A 21,761-nucleotide genomic window follows, 5' to 3' on the forward strand; every position below is an offset into this window, starting at 1 on the left:
GGGCGGGGGCGGCCGAGGGGAGGAGCGAGGGGAGAGAGGAGAGGATAGAGGGGAGCTTGGTGGAATTCGCCCATCATATTACATCAGCTAATCGCACTCTGCCGAGCATCAGCGATATTTTCATCATTCCTGTCAATTTCTCCTGCATCCCTCCACCCCTTACATTTGAAATGACTAACAATCTGGGCAATTTATTGGCATATTGGCACAGGGTGATAAGGCTAAAAACAACAGCAGCCAGCAGCTGGCCCAGGGAGATGAGCTGATAACATTGATATGTGCTCCCACACAAAAACACCTCCACTGCTATCTCCTCTTTCTATCAAACTCTTATTACAATAAAAGTCAATGGGTTCTTTCTTTCTGCGAAAAAAAAAAAAAAAAAAAAAAAAAACAACAAGGAGGGCACCCAGAAAGGGGGGCAACGGGGATATATATTTATAAACATATATAAAAATCAGATGAAGCATTTCAGAAAGGGGAAAAAAGAAAAGAAAAAAAAAAAACAAGGAGGAAAATACATAATTTATCACTGTATTATCGGGATATCCAGGCAGCCTAATCAAGGAGCACTGAGTGACTATTTTTTGCCTTATCATCCAAAGTGGTGGAAACGGAGAAGGAATTATCAGCCAGCTGCAGATTGCTGGGCTGGAATTTTAATGGTAATAATCGGGTTTCTGATGGTATATCTCCTCTGCTTATCTTTCCCATTATCTGGCCTTATCTCCTCAGTCATCGGAGCAAATTAATGGCGCTCTTTCAGCATCGCCTTTTTATCGCCGCTCAGAGAGCACCCAAGGGGAAAGAATAAGCAAAATATTAAAATACTGCATAAATCACAATTTTAGATAACGGTCCAATGTATGCAGGATGGTGGGAGGAAAAAGAGAAGGGTGGAGGTGATGTGGGGGGGGGTACTGCGCCCAACAACCTTTTTGTCCTTTAGAATGACTGTCTGTGCCTGACTTTCAGTGTATTGCCTCCTCTGCCTTTATTTTCTTTTCTCTATTTTTTTTTTTCTTTCTCCGGAGTTCTCGGAGCGGGAACGAGGATCTAGGCTCCTGGTGACCTTTCTTCTTCCAAGTGCTGCTTGGTTATCCAACCACACACCACCAGCGACATATAAAACAAGATCTTACACACGACATGCTAATGCGGCGGGGAAAAAAAGGCCAGGTCAAAGTGACGAAAGCGGAACGCGAGAGTTGGGTTTGCTTTCGCGACCACGACGACAACACATCTGGAGGCACCGACGGGATTGGTCTAAACACCGGAGGGCCTGCTGTCACGTCACACATTGTTTTGGCTTGAAGGTGAATGTTGATGGAAACATGAACACTAAGCAGAAAAACTGAATCAAGCCCTTTTTTGCTCTCTGGTTAGTTTTTGAAGTGTACTGTGTAAAAAGCAATTTAAAAGGCTGAAGAGAAAAAGTTAAAAAATGAAAAAATCTTAATTTATTTTATATGTTTATATATATATAAATATATACATGTTATATGTATATATATATAAAGTCAAGCAATTACAACAATTGATAGAACTAAAATTGATAGAACTAAAAGAAAGAAAATTTAAAACAAACCGTCTTTAATTTTCTAGAATCTCTAAAAATTCAAATATTAGCTTTACAAATGAAATAAAACCAAGCTGCACAAAATTGTCATTGGTCACTAAAATAAGTAAAGAAAACCACTCTTGTGCATCAACAGGCATATTACTTCATTTATGCAAACACACACACACACACAAAGACACCTAAATATGTATAGCGAAACATTTCGTTAAATAAAACGTTCAACAGATCAGCGAAACGCTCTTCAACATTACAAACACAACAAACAATCTGCCCTTTCCAACCTCCTTCAGAGCCGACATACAGCTGTCACACACACACACACCACATGCACACACCCCCACACACACTCAAGATGACAGCTAAAACAGCGTGTTTACAACAGCATGTATTTCTGCCTCATCTGCAGGCGGCAGAAAATCATTCTGTTTCTCTTAAGTTGTTTCAAAGCTATAATTTTAAAAAAATAACTAACCTGAACATGACCATGCAGGTCATTATCCTATACTCCAATTCCTTTAAACTGCATGAAAAATTATGAAAGGGAACACTGTAAAAAGAAGATGCATCCATTTTTTCAAACAATTTCAAGAAAGTGTGTGATCTATAACAGGGTGCAACAATTCTATACAGTGTATTATAAATATATTTAAGATAAGCTACAAATGCCAAATTTACTTGAGCAGGGTTTTCCACCGCATGCTGCATGCGTTCATGCACACACACACCTGACAGACGGTGTGTGTGCATGAGAGGGGGGTGAAAACAGCTGAAAACTGTAAAAAGAAGGTGGAAAAACACGACCGTGTGCAGCTTCTGCGTAAGTGTGTGTTGCAAACATACTCACTCTATATCGATGTGGGGAAACAATTACTTTTTCAAGTTAGTCTCATTATTTTAGGCCTACAATTTCAATCGCTTTATTATAGGACTCAAAGTGGTGCACTTTCCCCACACATCAGAATTAACGCAACTACAAATAAAGTAAATAAGTCAGGTTTTTTTCCCTTTGCAACTTTGCAGGAAGTTCTCAGTCAAACAATCTGATTCAGCTGTGGTCGTTTTTTTTTTTTTTCCCTGAATTAACAATAATAATAAAAAAAGACACAAACGTAGCGCGGAGGTCGAGCGAAGGAAGCGCCGTGACAGGCAAGCGGAACGCGGCGGCGGTACAGTTGAGCGCTCCTGGAATCAGCTTCAGGATCATTCTCACTGTTCGGCTAAAACATTTAATAAGAAGCAAAAGAGGAAACTTACGTTTGATCTGCCGCGGGTTGCTCTGCTTCCTTCGGGACATGCCTGCTGTGCGGCTGCTCAGTGAATCCAGGTGTAGTACTGACAGATCGATAGGTTTTGCTTCATCCAAGCAGTCGATTCTTTGGAGGGGTTGGTGGTAGTGAGGGGGTGTTTTTGTTTTTTAGGGGTTTTTGTTGTTGTTGTTGTCTGCTGGAAACTATAAAGGCAGAAGAAGAAGAAGAAGAAGAAGGGGGAACCGGCACTTTTTTTAAACGCACAAGTCTATCGTTCCGTCTGTCTTTTCCTTTATCTTTCTCGTCTCTGGCTCCGGCTCTGACTTTCTCTCCCTCGCGCACACACAGTAACACACACACGCACGCGCGTTCTCTCTCTCTCGCTCGCTCTAACACACAAATGCGCGTACACTCCCTCCCTCCCTCTCCCTGTCGCTCTCTCCCGCACTCTTCCTCTTTTTTTTTGCCCCCCTCTCCTGCGCTTCGCCGCGATCCGCACGGACTGACTGGGGAGGTGAAAACGTTTCGCGCTTTTGTTTGAAGATAAGGTTTGTTCCTCCCCGGGCACCGTAGCCGCGCGGCGTCGTGAACTTCATGTGATCCGCAATCACTTTAGCTCCCCTCTTATTAATTAGGGGCGCCTCCGCTAATTAGTCCCTTTTGTTTATTTGTTTTTTCTTTCCTTTTTTTTTTTTGGTGGAAATACTTTTATTTTTTCATATGTTTGATGTTAAAAATATATATATATCTTTTTACTTTATTGTAATCCTGAACAAAGCAGGCAGTTTATTTTAGGTCAACCTTTTGTAGTGGAGCATTGTAGTTAATACAGGGCTCCGTTTATATCACTGACCAGTTCATGTCTGCACACACAAACACACGCACGCACGCACGCACCTACATACACACACAGGAGGACTTTATAATGGCAATTACTGCTGCCCACAGTCAAACAAGTGCTTTGACTTTCTCTGAACTTTGACCCCATATCACCCCGAAAATGAACTGTAAATTGTTTACAAAATTTTCAGAGATTCCAGTAGCTTCTGTATTTAGCTGTACTGTAAACATCTGTATTTAGCTGTACTGTAAAAATCAATGTTAAACATATAGAAAGGAATCAGCACTGCAAACATAACAGCCAAAAAAGTTATATATATATATATAGATATATATATCTATATATATATATAGATATATATATATCTATATATAGATATATATATCTATATATATATATATATAGATATATATATATCTATATATATATATAGATATATCTATATCTATATATATATATATATATATATATATATATATATATATATAACTAAACACAATACAGTACAACTGAAAATACAGAACTGCTGTAATTCATTCAGATCCATTTAAGGAGTAGGATGCAGAAAGCAGTGTCTGCAACATGATGAAAACAGACGATGCTGTACAGAACCGAGAATACAGTAAACACAGCGAAATCCAAAGTAACACACTGTACACGTCTCACACTGAACTGTTGCAAAGACAACAAACTGTCTTTACAGTTTGGGTTCACTTTGGCTGCAAAATATTAAAATGTCTGCAGGACAGTTTATTTCTTTTTTTTTTTTTTTTGCAAAAGTGGGAGTTTGTTTCCTATTCTAACCCTCTATGATAAACAATGAAAACATTCATGTGGGTTTTTTTTATTATAGTTGGAGTGTAAAAGAAAAATCTTTAGGATATTCAGAAGAGAAATGAGAGTACAAAGAGAGATTATGATTGCTACACTGTAAAAGAAAAGAAAAAAAAGAAATTTTGCAGGGTAATGCATATTAATAATTAAGATTTTTCAAAATGAAATGAGTAATGTTGACTAAAAAACTCATTTTAAGAACATAAACTTTTAGTTTTTGGTACCAAATTTTATGCAAACATTCAGACTGGAATTTAAGTGAAGGTGTTGACACGTCATTCATCTTGTGAAGAATCCAGCAGAGCTATAAGGCTGACATCCTGACATGGGTTGTTTTATGAAGTAATACACACAGTTCAGAATTTCATAAGACTTATGATTGAGAAAGGTTTCTGTTTTGGAGAAAGGGTCCAGAAAAGAACAACCTTTTACATTTTTGCACATAAAAACGACAGATGACCTCATGAAAGAAACTGTCATGTTTCTGTTGCCAAGGAGAACTCAGCAGATTATTTTTATGGATCTTCTGAATCCTTATATTTACTTTAACACTAATGAGACTGGATCCTTAATAATTAGGTTTATTCGCCGTTGATCGACGTGAGCCTGTGGGTTTTAAATACATATTTAAAAAGATGACGCTGGATATTTGCTGAATCCTGTGATAACGTTTAGAAAGTATTCGTTTTGTTCTTCTAAATGACTAATTAACATGCATGTTTCCAGATGTTTCCTCTTATGTTTAGTGCTGAAGTCAAGATATATCAAATCTAATTTATTAGAATTTATTTGATCTAAACAAAAACAAAAAAAGAGTTAGAATCGGACTCAATTTTTTCAGTAAGAAAGTGTCAAAAATTTATTTAAATTTATGATTAAAACAACTATACACCAGTTTGATTAGTGAAATTCTGTTTATCGGTGCGTTTTGCTTGTAAACTAAAAGGCGATTTTCAGCTGGAGGAATGGATTGCTTTCCTGCATTCGGTTTTATTTGATAAACCATCAGTCAAAATCTGAGTGTTTTTAATTAGTCTCTTCTGTGCGAGATGACACCATTTTAAATATTTGGTTAAATGGAAAAAAAAAAAAAAAAAAAAAGGATGCTGAGAAAAGAAGAGTCTTTGAATGGTTCAGATTTTGACTGCCATGTTCTGAATAGCTGCCCAAACTGGAAATCACTCTCTTCAATTAGCCAGTTGGACTGCCAAGGAAGACAAGCAAGTGGCCTGTGAAATTATCTCGTAACCCAATTCCACAACTTTGGGATGGAGTCTGAAACTGCGGAATAATTTATGTAGCACAAGGGGTCAGCGGCGGTTCACCTTGACATGTAGGGTGGGCTGGCTGTTCCTGCTGTTCCCCGTTGAAGTTTGAAGCATATACATTTCATTTTTTGCTCACCTCTTGTTTTTTTTGTTTTGTTTTTTTCTTCCCCTCCCTCGTCTGCAGCGTTTGGTCCTGCTCCAGTCACGCTGATGTCGTGGCACGGAGTCAAAAACAAAGAATTGTTGCAGTTGCCAATCTTGGCAGTAGCAATTCAAAGTCAGGCTGGTGGAAATGTTGTGATATTTACACGTATTTCTACTTTAAATAAAACCAAACACACACACACACACATACACACACACACGCACACACGCATGCACGAGAAAAATCTCAAGTAGGAATTCAGTGAAACCTAAGCAGGACTCAGTAAAAGCGACCATGTTAACCAGCCATAAATAGCCTATCTCGGGGTATATTAAGGCACCCTGCGCCAAAATCAATAATGATTTGTGGCGAGAGCGACAACACAGTGAGGGAGTGGAGTCAAATTGCCAGCTCCAGATTAATTTAACGCCACTCCTAAATCCTCTGAGACCGGAGTGTGCTTCTCCTGTGCTCTTCCTGAGCCCCAGTGGCTCGTTTGAAGCCGACTTTTGATTGGCAGCTACAAATCTGCAAGAGGAACAGAAATCTCTCTCTCCCTCTCTCTTTTCTTTTCTTTTTTTTTTCTTCACTGCTCAGACCAGATGGTTGTGATAATTAACATGATACTGATTCCATCGCAGGGGAAATCACTGACACAAGGTTGGTCACATTAATAGGTTAAGGTATACTGTATGCTGCGAGATGCGGCGCAGCGCTCTCATATAATCTGATTACGGGGGAGCCGAGGGGGTTAAAGGTTGATTTAATGTGCTAAATCATTTGATTAGAAGTGCCAAGTCACATTTGGAGCGGCGGCATTCAGTGTCGGGGCGGTTTGTTGTGTTCATTCTTAAAAACAATGATTTTGGCTGCTTGATGCTCCTGTCAATGTTGAACGTCATCCTGTCTCCTGCTTGCATCCGTCACAGTCTGACTGGAGCTTAATGACTGATCATTAAAAATGTAACAACACTCAGGGAAAAAAAAAAAAAAGTTTCATGGATGCATCCAGTTAGTTTTTGTTTTTTTTTTAGAGGGAGCACAGACAGGAGCTGCCATGACTTCATAAAAATAAAAAAAAAGTGTTGCAGATGCAAACAGTTCTGCTTATCAAAAAAAAAAAACTGTAGAGAAATGCTGAGAACATACTAATAATTTATATACTTATTAATTTATCGTACAGTGTGTTAGGGATTGTTTTTTTTGTCGCACAAAACAGCAGCTGAAAGGTGAGTCAATGTTAATAATACTATAATACTATACAATACATATAATAATATGCATAATAAAACAGCCAGCAATGCAGAATCAACTGAACTAAAAAAACAAAATAACATAGTTGCAACAAAATAAAGTTCCTTGCTATTTTGTTTAGCAAGGAACTTTATATAGTTCCTCGCTATATAAAAAAATCTATATATTAGTTTTTTATAAAGCCAAAAACGCTAACATGTTTATACCTATATATACATATATATATACACATACATATATATATACACATACATATATATATACACACATATATATATATATATATACACATACATACATATATATATATATATATATATATACACATACATACATATACACATACACATACATACATATACATATATATACACATATACATATATATACACATATACATATATATACATATATATATATATATATATATATATATATATATATATATATATATATATATATATATATATATATAGGTATAAAATGATTCATTTGCCAAAAATGATCTGGATTGCTCTTCTCTTACATTTTAGATGAAGATATTTTTAGATTCCTGTTTCCTGGAGTGCACAGAGATTACGACATAAATAATAATACAAATTAAGTCAACTAAATTTAGAAAAACAAAACTACAGCCAGTGGATTCTTTTTATCCAAATTCATTTCCATCTACTTCCCCTAAACAGCATCCCCTTACAACACATGATCACAGCAAGGCATCAGGTCCACCTAAAATGACCTACGTCAAAAAACAAAACAAAACAAAACAAAAACACACACACGCACACGCACACACACACACCCACGCATTCCCTGCACTGGGCTACATTCAGCCTGTATGTTTCTCCTGCAGCAGCAGCTGCAGCCTTCCTCTTTTATTACGTTTGGGTTGAGCTGCTGCGCTGACTGAGTAATATTAACCGGGGTGGGCTTCTGCTGTGACAAATTACAAGGTTGATTTCTTTTACGGGATCACAACATGTCCGGTGGCTCTTGGAAGTGACACAGCCACGGCGCGGACAGCGGCTGCCTCCTTAAAGAGCAGCCTCAGCAGCAGCAGCCTGGCTGGGACAGCAGCGGTGGAAGTCCGCCTGCTGCCATGTCACCCTCTGGCTGTTGGGGATTGGTTTGTCTAGTGAGAAAGTAAAGTGATGGTGTGTGTGTGTGTGTGTCTGTGGAGTGTAAGAGGGTGGGAGTGCATAGGGGAGGTGGGAGAACGGCTCAGGGTGGCACCTAGCTTTTATAACTATTTTTTTTCTGCATCTATAATAGGGGTGTTGTATGAGGGGGAAAAATTATAAGAAATAATATTTATATTTTGAGAAAATCAGATTTGCTAAGAAAAAAAAAAAGAAGTCAGAATTAAACAAATAGAACGCTGCATCATTTCTGTTTTTGGAACAAGTCTGTCTAAAGAAGCCAAAGACAGTAAGATGAATTTTTACTTTGAGGAAAACAATAAAATATCAGGAGTGCACCGATTGCAGTTTTTTGGCTGAACGCCGATCTTTAGACAACCTGACCTGCAGATCGTATTTTGGCCGTTACAGATATATTTTATTTTTTTGCCTGAAATGTAGCAAGAAAGTCGCTGAGTTGGCGACATTGGGGTGACTACTAACCTCTCATCTGGCAGAGTAGAAGACGGCAGTGAATGATTTTTTGACCTTTGATAAGGTCACCTTCACATGAACGTATGGGCTGAACACGGATCTCTCAAAATTAAGGAAATCTAGGGAAATTTTCAAGTACACCCTTATACTTGATACCCTTGTATCAAGTATACTGATTCCGTGGAGTATCATTACACAGAAAACATGCTCTTTCTTTATTATCTTCATATGCACACGTTTTGTGTTTACAGATGTATCTTATGAACATGGATGTTTAGTTTGCCGTTCAGTGAATCAACTTTTTAGAGAGGGGGTAGACGTTTTCTAAACCTCAAACTACACGTTTTCATTCAAAACTTTTGCGTATGCACACCTGTGACGTGTTCATTTCAAACTGCAAATGAATTAAGTAAATAAGCAGAGGATATTTAGTCATTAATTCCCACCATTGTTCTTTTAAAGGAGAATCATTTGAAAGCCGTAACAAAGCGTTACGTTTTCTTTAACTGCTGACCTCTAACTAAAAATAATAATAATAATAATAATAAAAAAAGAGTTTTCAGAATGCAACTGAAGAAAGTTGCTACCTCTTCAGCAACTCTCCCCCCAACCCCACCCCAAACCTCCAGCCAACCAGACATCGTCTCCGGCAGCAGTGAGCAAACAGATGTCTGAGAAAGTGCCCACTCCGCTGGCCGGGCTGCCAGCACCACCCGCAGCCCCGGAGGCCTCGGCGCCAGCTCTTTCCAGGGACGCTCCACTCTCGCTCTCTCTCTTGCGTGTGTGCGTGTGTGGGTGTGCGTGCCACTTCCCATCCCATCCATTTACCAGGGAGCTAAACAAAACAACTTTATATAAAAAACACGGCTATCAATAAAAGCCACACAACCCCACAAGCATCTTAAGATTCCACCAAAAAAAAAAAGAAAAAAAAAAAAGTCCAAGGGGAGGTGATAAAGATGCTAAAACGAGGGGCGGGATGAACAAACTACGCCCCTCCCAATGGGAGTGAGCAAATCTGTAAATAAAAGCTTTTTTCGTTTGTTTTTTGAGAGGAGGAGGAAGAGGAAGGAAGAACTATAGGGGCAAATCATTCTTACAGTTAATCTCAGCTTCTTCTTTTTTTTCCTCTATGTGGTCAAAAGAGAAGATTGTGACACCTCCAGAGGATAAACCGGCGAGCTTTCTGTGGATTAAAATCACAAATATGCCTCGGCATTTCAAGGAGGTTCATTTGTGAGGAATGAACCTCCTTGAAACGAAGCTGAAGAAACGAAGGGTGTGGAATAAACTAACGAATGAATGTTTTGTTTGACTTCATTGAATGAAGCGCAATAAAAGAATAAACAAAGTTAAATACAAACCAAATAAATTTAAAAGCAAAGCAAACAAAAGAAGAAGAGTAGTAAGGTATATCTAAACATTCAAAGGAGTGAGTAGAAATATGAACTTATTTCTAAGCTCACCCCTCTTACATCTGCACCTTCATCCAATAAATTACTATTGGTTAGCTTGGTTTTAACAGTCTTATTATTTTCTACATCGATAACTAGTAAAGTGCACAATTTGAAGGTTATAGTCACAGCTCATTTCTTTTTACTAGACCCAAGTTCTTCTACTACTTCTTCTTCTTCATCTCCCAGATCGAACAATTAAAGAGTTCTGTGTTTTCTGTGCAACTAAAAATCAATAACAGAATAACCATATAGAATGACTGTCAACCACGTTCCAAACATATTTCCTGTTCCGATCATGTCCTCGATTCGATGTGTGTCCAAATAACATTTAAACTGCTCCACACACACAAACACTCTCAGTGTTTTGACATCTTGTGATTTTATGAGGTCAAGTAAATTATTTTTGATGCATGTAGTGGATTCCCCCTCCCATCTCCCCTAACCCATTTCCCTGTATGAGCACGAGTGACTGAGGAGCCACATCTGAATGCAGCATTATAATACGGTCTGTTGATGTATTTTATAAGTGTGTCTGCTGGTTTATTACATATGCAGAGGCATCAGTGCACAGCAAAATGGAAAAACGCTTCAATATATTCACAGAAAGGCAGGCCGTGGACAGCTCAGAAAAAAAAATAAATAAAAAAAAATAAATCTACATCTGCCAGGCTCCATGCAAACAGCAGAGCCATCCTTAATGGTGAAACCATCGATGAGAGCAGATAAAAATATTAAATATTCAGACATTCCTTTCAGGCAGTATCAAAAGCGTCCAGATGTGGGGAGCCGAAGTTGTTATCATGAAGCCAACGACAGGCATTGAAAGAAAATTCCTCTGAATTTTCAACCATATAAAAGTATTTTATGGCATGCAAATAAATGGTAATTTCTCACTATGAAGAGAGGGGCGGGGGAAAAGGAGAAAAAAAAAAAACACATGCCAATAAGCCCCTATCATTTGGGGACTAAAACTCCACAAACAGGAGACACTTTCAATTTGCTCTGCCTGTCTCCCTGCGTTAGATGCCTGCGATTGCCGCGAAATTAATCCATTTAACAATCTGTGGCTTAAATTTGAGGATTTCCAGTTTTTTTTTCTCTCTCTCTCTCTCTTTCCCTCTCTCCCTTTTTTGGGGGGGAATATCAATAAGTTCCAATTGAAGAGAGGATTCTTTTGCAATTCAGGCATGTGCCCGCGATAACGGCAGAGTTGGCATGAAGAGAGGCAAAGATGGATTAATTATGCAGAGAACATGGAAATTCTGCTTATCATCGCTTCGCAAAGGAGCCCAGCTCACATAATCAGAAAAACGAGGATGAAAAAAAAAAAAAATGAAAAAAAAAAAAAATAACAATGCAGTGGTACCTTCCAGCCCCATCATCTTACAAGTTAGATATTTTTTCCCTGTAATTAAAAAGCAACATACAATTATATTCATATCTCACACGCAGGCTGTGAGTGGGTGTACAGTACATTAAATAATTGCGTCGGTGATGTGAGAGCGAAAGTAAAGAAATGTGGAGGGAAAAATAAGTTGGGTTTTTTTTTCCTTTCATGGTCTTCTGCTCCCCTGGGTTCGAATTAAACCACTTAGGAGAACTCAAATCTGTGGAAAGCAAAAAAAACAAACAACAAAAACAAGGGCTAAATGGAGGAGACATCGGATTCCACGTATTTACACGCAACGTGCTCTCGGTGCATTATGGGAACATAAACGGCGGTCCTGGTAAATCTCGCCTGTGAAAGCGGGATACAGGAAGGCGTTCGCTGCGTTTGTTTTCTCTTGTTTCGTGTTGCCTTTGGATTTCACCATTTTTTTTTTGTGCGTTTCCCAAAAAATGTCGAAGAGCTGCGCGCGCGGTCCCTGCCAGCTTTGTGACGAGCGGCTAATATGTTCGGGGGCTTAGGCTTGCATTTCTCTTATTCCTTAAAGGGAAGCAGATTAAACCGTTAATGTTGCACGGCGGCTGCGAACAGACAAGCGGGTTTAAAGCCTCCCTTCTTCCTGGGCGCGCTCTGTTTGCGGGTCGGAGGTTAATGCTGGATCTTCTGCTGCGGATGAATCATCTTCATTATCGTCGTCATCACTTACAGGCTGGTGATATAAGGACGACGCGTCCGGGGCGGGGAGGGGGAGCGGGATGCTGCAGTAACAGTTCTTGTGTTTAAGGACTGTTTAGTGGAGAGGTGCTTCGTATTTATGTTGCCGTCTTTGAATCTTCAGCGAAAGCTAACAGTTAAAGGGGCAGTATTGTGTAAAATTGACTTTTTTTTTCAGCTTTATTTCGAGTTATGATGTTACTCCCTCATCAGAAACATACAGTGTTGCTTTGACTCAATCATGCATGTTTGAGAAAGCCTTTATTCTCCCCCGGCAACCACTCAGATGAACAAAAATGTCCTGGCTGGTGAAGCCCTCACTCAGCTCCTTCAGACTAGCCAGCAGCAATCAGCCATCACCTGGTGGAACTGAGCATCAGCTGAGCTCTTTGTGGGAGCTCCTTTTCAGTGAAACTCTGGTGAAAACGTTGCTAAAGGGTTAATAAAGGAGCCATGTTGTGATGACTTCCTGAAGGCAGAGTCTCAGAAACAGCAGGAGCTTCTTAAAGAGACAGAGGCACGATTTCAAGGCGTTTAGTTATGAAGTCAAATTTCTTTCAAGTCATATTTCATATCTGGAGCATTTTGAATGTGCTATAAAATGACCTTATGTGCCTGGAAAATACATAACACTGCCCCTTCAAAAGGTGAATATGAAACAAATGGTGCATGTGGGTTTATTCTGTCTATCTTACATGTTCATCTAACATACTATACAATTTATTAAATGTAATATGATAGAAACGTTGCATATTCTAAACACGTAAATAAACATAAGACTCATAATTTCATTTACTGGTAATTTTGCCATTGCTGACGCACACTTTGTCAATGAAATTCAACAGCTTTTCATAAATCCTGCAAGTTGGCCAGGTTTCCGTTCGCCTTCACCTTCCAGGGCTAACACTGTCAAGGCCCAAATGAAAGAAGTGACCTTGATGCTTATGAGTTTAGACCGATGTCTAAGGCTCATTTGAACCGTCATAACATCCTAGGAAAATAGCAGCCTCCTTTTAGATCCGTTCATAAAGCAGAAAATGAAAGACCTCAGATGAAACATTAATCAGAATAAACCGTTAGTATTACAAGATCTTAGTGCAGACTTTGACGCTGCTGACTACACTGATCTACTCCACAGACCGGTTCAAATTTCTGAAATGTCTTGAGTCTGAATGGTTCAGCTTATATGTCAATTAAATTAAACTCTTAATAAATGTGACACAAAAAAAGTTTATTAAAATGTTATTTAATGAAATGTGTGACTGTTTTAGGTCTCACACCTTTTAATCTTCCATGGTGCTGTTATATATATATTTTTAAGACAAGCTAAAAATGTCTTTATTTAGTCTGGCTTTAAGTTGAAGTTTATAGGAATTTATTTTTTATTTATTGCGTTATTTCAAACAAATATGCTAAAATAATGATAAGGTTCATTTATGTAGAACCTTCCAATGACGCCTCGCATCGACCAAAGTGTTTTACGAAGTGACACAAATAAAAGCAGGACACCATAAAACGAAGTCGGTGCTCGTTAAGAATACAACCACAATAAAATGAGCTAAAACGAATACATGACTATACTAGAAGTCTTTTTGAAAAGGATAAAAGGCCTTATATTACCAATTTCTGTCATTTTATATCATCTATTTAGGCTACGTCTAGAGAAGAACTGTGAATTTTATACTTTTTAAAAACATTTTTTAAAGTTATAGATTTCTTTTCTAATCTACAGTTGAATTTCCAAAGTCGTCCCAAAATTGACTGACTCATGTAACACCTTTATTTCTCTATATTGTTATTAAAACTTCATTGGTTTTTACATTTTAAGTTTATTTGGCATCAAAGAGTGAAACATGGTGGTGGCAGCATCATGCTTGTTTTTTTTTATTTTATTTACTTTTTAAGATGGATCAAATTTAATAAAATTGGAGGAAATTATGAACAGTTTTCAATGTCAGACAGTTTTGATTCACGTTCTACAGGTGGAAATCTATCTATCTAGCCAAGGAGACTAAAGAGAGAGGACGCTAGGTTACCATGACTACGCCGGAGGAGCTACAAACTTCAGTAGCCGAGACAGGAGAAACTTTGCAGACAACTGTTCCCCGGGTTCTTCACCATTCAAAGCTTTTTGGGAGAACGGTGACGAGAAAGCCGCTGTTGAAGAAAACCCTCACACACCGTCCCCACTGTGGAGCATGGTGGCAGCATCATGCTGTGGGGGATGCTTCTCAGTAGCAGAAGCTAGAAGTTTCTGACTGCAGCAGAAATATTCCATCTGCAAGAGAACTACGGCTTTATTTATCCTCGAGATAGCAACCCAAAGCGACAAGCTAGAGATACACAGAGAGGTGGATGGTGGATGTTCTGGCGTGTCCTACTCAAAGCCCAGACCTCAATCCCATAGAGAAATTGTGGTAGGACTTGAAAACAGCTGTTCACAGATGGGTTATAGTAGCTTTGGGTTTGTCGTTTTAGCTTTCGTTGTGACCTTTTAAGATTCAGTTAGTTTTAATTTGTCTTTAGTGTGCTTGCTCATATTTGTTAGTTAGATATGGTTCAGATCCAGTTTAGGTTTTTATGATTTATAGTAGTGGCTTCAGTTAGTTTATTTTTCATACTTTGGTTAATTTTGAGGTGCTAAATTTCAAAAAAGTGAAAGTATAGCATTGTGATTATGTATGCATTGACTGGGTAATGAATACTCAACAAAGATACAATTTAAAGAAATCTATTCAATTATTGTTGAATAACCAAACAACTGGTGTTTTCTCCCAACTTTTGCTGTCGCCATTTTACAAACTAGAAAATAATTTGCAGACAGGCGCTGACAGGTGGCATAAACAAAACCAGTCTAATGAACAGACTCAAACAAACCCTCAGCATATTACATCTATAAGGTCCATATGTTCAACATGGAATAAAACTAAACTATAATGAGAAACTCAAAACCATAAGAACCCTGAATTGGACTGGATAAAAAAAATATCTAGAAAAAAAAGTCAAGATTCTAAAGATTCTGTATTTCTTCCATGTAACTCTACAACTCCACCTGTTTTCAGGAAACCTACACCGTCACCTAACCTCGTCTCACCCTTGAGCGGATCTCCAGAAACAAATTCCTTGTAACTTCTCGAAGCTTCCTCACAGCCCCCTTTCCTTTTTCTTCTTAAATCCGAGATAGCTTTCTAGTTCGCTCGCAGATTATGGCCGCCTTTCAGACGGCGCGTACCTGTTGCTCCAGCCTTGATTTTGCTTTTTGATCAGGCGGGGGCTTCCTGACAATAGAGGGGGGAAAAGAAGAACCCGAAGGAGAGAGGCAAAGGCAAGAGAAAAGATCCTTATCGAATGCTCTCCGCCGGACAATGAATCCCCCCCACAACCATTCAAATGTATCTGCCGAATGCTTGAGTGATTCATTACAGCAGATTCTGAAGTGTGACAATGGACCTCAGAAATGAGTGATGGTATCTTTTTGCTGATTTCATTTCCCTGATCCTCCTTATCCTCCTGGCCTGTGTACCTCTATTAATTAGAAAGTAGGGATTTCCACTCATCAAGTGATGGGTTTCATGCTCCGCTCCGTCACAAATCTCCTGCCCACGCTATCTGCCTGCGCCCGACCGAAGGCTTGCTTTGGAACTTAACGTACCACACCGCGGCTTCAATCTCCAAAGCAAGCCAAGGTGGCTTTGGTGATTCATAAATATTTATAAACCGATTAAGAGGGAATAATAAAGTCATAAGACAGTGACGGAGTTACCCTTGAACAGTACCGTGAATGACTTCTTGTAACAGGTAAGCGTGATCAAATGCGCTGCCTTCTCGCTAAAGTGTTTACGCCTCTTGAGCTTTTTCGCCTTCCCTTGTTTTACTCCCCACCAGTGTTGAATGTGTTATTTTAGTTGTTTTATGGGATAAAACGACAAAAATCATAAATGTGGAATGGAAGCAAAAGGATAAATGGTTTGCAGACTCTCCCCACCGCCAATGAAAATCTAAAAATTGTGGCATTTATTTGTTTTCGACCCTTCTGATTCTTGTAACCCTGAATTACATCGGGTTCAACCAACTAGGCCGAAGGAGAAAGCATCAGCCGGTGTGTAGAGAAGTCATTTAGAATTACTTTCAGAATAAACATACATGTACTCAACACATGCATAAAGCTCTGCAAAAAAATTAAGAGGCCACTGCACTAACCTCCTGGTTATTCCACCAAATATTAATTTCTGAACTCTTCCTGAGTTAAAATATTAGTACTGTTCTTTCTAAATAAATATGAACTTGTTCTCTCTGCGTCATTTGAGGTCTGAAAGCACTGCATCTTTTTCGTTATTTTGACCGTTTCTCATTTTCTGCAAATGCATATTACATTTTGCTGTCAGAAGTTCATGGAATGAAAGAACAATGCTCATTTTATTCCAACATATTCCTATAAAAAAGTAAAATCGGAGAAACTGGTTACTTTAAGTGGCCTCTTCATTTTTTCCAGGGTTGTATACATAGTTAAAAACATACATTTAAACTAAATAAAAAGACACACACACAAATTTTCAGACAGATTTAACTGTCTGAAGTTAAATCAGACCAAATGACCAGCTTTCTTTCTTCTTGCTGGCTTCGCATTGCCATCCTGTGCAGTTCTGCTCAATCAAATCTCACTTGCAGGAAAGTTTGGACTTTCTCCCCTTGAGTTGGAGAATTTTCAAACAGAGAACAGAGGGAGAAGTTGCGAACGATGACGTCTAATTTCTGCGCCGTGTCGGTCGGTCATGCTTCCAGATATTGAATTAAAACTAACAGGTTTCCCGTGCGGAGTGGCATTTCTCTCTTCACAGTGGAGAATTGCTGTTTACAGCGTTGGAGACTTCCGGTGAGCTTCACAGCGTCAAACTGCTCCGCTGCAGACGTTAGCGATTGGATAAAGTTTAAAGCCTGGACAAAGACCACGCCTCCAGGAAGCATTTGTTTCTCAACAGATGAGAGCTCAGACTGTACAAAGCACAGCGTAAAACAAAACGGCTGGTTTTTAGCAGGCTATTTGCTGAACGGCAGTAAAAATTGCAAGAACATTTTTATTAGAGCTTTTTTTTATTATTATTTTCTTCAAATTCTTCAAATTCTCTTTCATTTGGTCAGTGTCAGGAATAATTGCATATGACATGGGTCAAACCTTTTGGACTTCCTAACACAAGGATCTCAAAATAGTTTGTTGCCGAAAGTATAGAAAACTATAAATTTGAAGAAAGTTATATTGTAGATTCATTGTAACTAACCTCAAACAAACAAAAAAGTTTGATTTGATTTAACCATGAAATTATTTTTTTCTTTGGGGCCTTTTTTTGGTGCATGTAGATATGTGGTTTAAATTGTTATTTTGAAAATAACCTTGTAACAGGCATTGAACATACTTTTCATTAATATTTTGATCTTCTACATATTTAACAGCAGGAGTTGAAAACATCCGTTGGCGCTTTGATAAAAATAAATAAAATGAGCAAACAGCTACTTTATTACACAAATGTCAAATAATTATTAGGCAGAACAGGACAACGTAAAGGTAACTCTGGGAGTCTATAAAAGGAACCGTCTTTGGATACTTTATTCAGAACCAAATAAACTGAAATCCCATTTGCAATATTATGCAAAATTACAGTCGATTGTGTCTGTTATGTGTATTTCTAGGTTGTAGTAAGCCGTATACGTTTAATGGAAAAAAATAAAATACAAAAAAAAAAAAAAAGGAAAAGGAACTAAAATAAAGATATTTCCTTGTGTCTCAGCGGGGACCCGGTGGCTCTAATCCCTCCCAGCTACGCTAATTAGTTTCAAATTTGAAGTTAATCTTAAATAAATTTGAATGTGGATTAAATTTTATTACTACGCTACTGCTGAATGGAACAATGCAACAACCATTACATCTTTTTTAAGTCGTCTTCTCAACTTAAAGTATCCTTAAAAAAAAAAAAAAAGAAGAAGAAGAAGAAAAAAGCAGAATGTGACATTTAAAGGAACATACATGTTCCTTATGCGCTGCCGCAGTCTGAAGCAGGTCATGCCAGGTCTGCTTGCGTTTTTAGAGACAGTTCGACTCTCAAAAAGTGCCGTTAAATATTAACGATTTCCAGCCCGGCTGGAATGGCCAATTTTCCTGTTGTCTCCATGACTAGAAGGGTGCTGGAGGGCAAAGGCCTGCAATTAACTCTTATACGTGGGCGGCCATTCTAGACAGCATCAACTCTTGTTAGCAGCGTGACTGCAAAAGAAACGGAGTATGAACCCCAAGACTAATTATCTTTCTGCTCTCCTTTAAATAATAAGACATTAAAGTTGATTAGCCCTTCTAATTAGGTTATGCTTTTGATACCAATTCTGTTTTTAGCTTCTGGCTTTTACGACAATCTCTTTTTCCTTTTTCCCCCCACACACACACTTTCTTGCAGCGTGTAACGGCGCAGATAGTAGAACTTTTCCATTCAGTGAGTTAAATGTCAGTTTTCTCGTCAAATATATAACATTTATATGTATATTAAAAAAAAAGTTAACGCACAAAATCATGGGATGTTTCTTTGGAGCATCAGGAGGACTCCCAACACGGATCGAGTTCGCGGCGAAATGAAAAACCACAAGAGCACCACTTAACCCGGGATGCTGCTTTTCAAATGACAGTCGAATCTGATACGCCGAGCCCCTCTCCCACCTTCACATCAGCACACAAGGACATGACTGGGCAGAAAAAGGAGAGTGCTCATCTGTAAGATTAGGTTTGGCAACTCTACTCCTCTCCTCTGGATGTCAGATCAGCAGAGTAAATTATATTGAGATCCTCTCAGAGATGACAGATGAAATCTGTCTCTTTGGGCCTGACGTGGAGCTGCAGGTGATACATGATATGCGATAAGGCGGTGGTGATGTCACGGCCGCAGGTGGCTCCCCCCTTATCCCCCTCCCCCCCCTTCCCCTCGCTCTTATTCCTCCTGCCTCCTCCTCCTCTTCATGTTCCTTCTCCTTCTGTGTAAAATGGCAGCACTGTGAGCAGTTCACAGAGAACTTTTATCTCTCCCCATCTGTGTGGTCTCAGGCGCGATGATCTTGGACTCCAGCCATCTCAACCTTCATGCCATTTAAGAAAAAAAAAAAAAAGAGATGGAGTGGAGGTGGGCAGGATGGATAGAACAGAGAGGGAGGGGTGAGGAATGCTCCCCGTTTGAGCTTCACAGCGTAGAAGCAGCTGTTCTTATGTTGCATGTGGGGTACACGGCGTAGAGAAAATCTACTTTCTGTCATAACGAAAAAATATGACAAAAAGAAGAAAAAAGCAGAATGTGCTTTTTTTTTTTAAACCTGTGTGCGTGTTTCAAAATCTGAAACACACACACACACGTTTCAGATTTTGAAGCTTGTGTGCCTAGCATCAATAGCTGCGTTTCCCTTAACCCTAAAATGGTGCAAATTGGAATTATGAAAAGAAATTCACTGAATGGAAACGTGTCTATTTAGGGGGGAAAAGAATCTCAGGATTTCTGCGAAAAAGTTTATGCGCTAAGATGAGGTGGTTTTCCCGGCCATATCATAATAGAAGTATTTTGTGAAACTGGAGTTTGTCTCTCCAACGGCTCAATCAGACACTGACGTCTCCTCTGATTTTAATTTCTTATGTTATGGAAACATCACAACGGTCAACTTTTTCTTACCTTTTTTTTTTTTTTTTAAACATGAGGAAATAAAGATTTGAGCACATTTAGAATGGAAACACTGCTATTGCCCTGATGCATACCAAAGTTAAGGGCATTAAACCAAGGCTGATGTCCACCTCCAGGATTTACTGCCTTTAAATGGGAGCAGAATTCATAGTTTTGTGATTTATAGAAAGCCGTCCAAAACTTCAAGGAGCAAAGCTGTTCCAAAGAAAGTACGGATGCTAATCTGTGTTGGGTGTGGCTAACTGAGCTTAGCTTTCTGAAAAACTTGTTTTGTAATTTAACAAAGGAGAAAATAACTTTTTCCAGTTCAGTCTGGTTTTGATAGCTTTATTTTTTACTTTTAGGCTACGTTCTCAAAGCAGGTGTTATTGTTCAATTATGATTTTTAAAATTTTTTACATCGTCATTCATACTGCTAATTAAAAGCGACCAAAAGCAGACTTGTGTGTGAACGGTTTATGTTTACACGGAAGCCGCCTGCATTCGCAGAAGAAGACCGCTGGCGTCTGCTGCAGCACACCGTCTGCAATTTATTTTCAGCCATCTTTTACATCAGGATTTTCCACAAATCGCATTTTCTGAAGCAGAATTACGACCCAAAAGTCGGATAGTCCGTAAAAGTCAGATAAAATGTGACATGACCGTTCAGACTGCAGACGCTTGTAAACAATCCGATGTGGAAGTGGCTCAAATCTGAGTTTTTAGGTGGAGTGCTGTGTGAACGTAGTCTTAATAAACAACCAAATTGCAATTTGCTCTGGTTATTGTGTTATATATATATATATATATATATATATATATATATATATATTTATTTAACAAAAAGCAAAAACTGGAGGTTTCCGTTGCCTTTTTTTCCTCAAAATGCTTAGCTACAACCCAAATAGACTAATATGTGGACACGTATTTTTCCCCAAAGAGTTTCCCTTGTAGTGAAACTGAGTTGAGATACAGCACATTTAACCGTTACTGCTCCTGTAGCCCAAAGCCTCAGGGTACGAGTTCTCATGAATCACCGCTTTAGAGAGCCAGGCCTTTTAAAACTACTGAAACAAGGATAATGAAATGTACATGTAAGTTTGAAGCCTGAACCCCTGTGTGTGTTTCCTTCCCTTCTAGTGAAGGAAGATATGAAGCACAAAAGGACCAATCAAAAAATTTTGTGTGTGGAGGAAAAAAAAAGAAAAGTTAAGTTAGTTAATGGCTTCACCCGGAGCTGCAGCAGAGGAGCTGCTGTTTTCTTGCCAAGTCTTCCTGAATAAACAGGTATGCCTGTTGTTTTTTGATAGGGACATCTTCACACTGCAGACACTGAGTGGAGCTTCAAGGGCTTATCACTTTCAAATGAGGAAAAGTAAATATATGTTGCTTGTCAATAATTAGGAATGCTTCGTCTTTTGTTTCTATGCAGCAACTATGTATGTTGTTGTCAGTGTGCCATTTTGGACTCGGCTGCACTTCAGAGATACAGAGGCTGAGCATGTTGTCATCCCCGGCATTGTGATACCGCAGCTGGGCACGGTCCGTTTTCTATCACGGCACAAACACCGGGCTAGCCGTATATTAGCTTCACTGGATGCGTATACCTTTCAGTGTAAACGGTAGCATCAAAGATTGTTTAGAGGGGTTTGCTGCATGGTGTGTGGAACAGAGTTTAATTAATTTCTACTATTGTTTAAGCAAAAACAGGACAGGAGGACAGCGCCGAGACGTTCG

The 21,761-nt window shown here is 38.9% G+C and overlaps 1 protein-coding gene across 3 annotated transcripts in view; it reads right to left on the bottom strand.

Annotated features, from left to right (window-relative positions):
* zfpm2a (zinc finger protein, FOG family member 2a) overlaps positions 1-21,761 on the bottom strand; it is a 260,239-nt gene that overhangs the window by 164,014 nt on the left and 74,464 nt on the right. Inside the window, exon 1 of one of the 3 annotated variants that reach the window (XM_044117163.1) lies at positions 2,837-3,299. The exons of 1 other annotated variant lie outside the window; for it this stretch is intronic. In XM_044117163.1, coding sequence (XP_043973098.1) covers positions 2,837-2,876 — 40 coding nt within the window. In that variant the 5' untranslated portion in view covers positions 2,877-3,299. Of the gene's footprint in view, positions 1-2,836; positions 3,300-21,761 lie in introns of those variants that run through there. One more of the 3 variants, XM_044117162.1, reaches the window with a different exon arrangement.

Source organism: Gambusia affinis, linkage group LG05, assembly GCF_019740435.1.
Source record: "Gambusia affinis linkage group LG05, SWU_Gaff_1.0, whole genome shotgun sequence".
Taxonomy (NCBI): Eukaryota; Metazoa; Chordata; class Actinopteri; order Cyprinodontiformes; family Poeciliidae; genus Gambusia; species Gambusia affinis.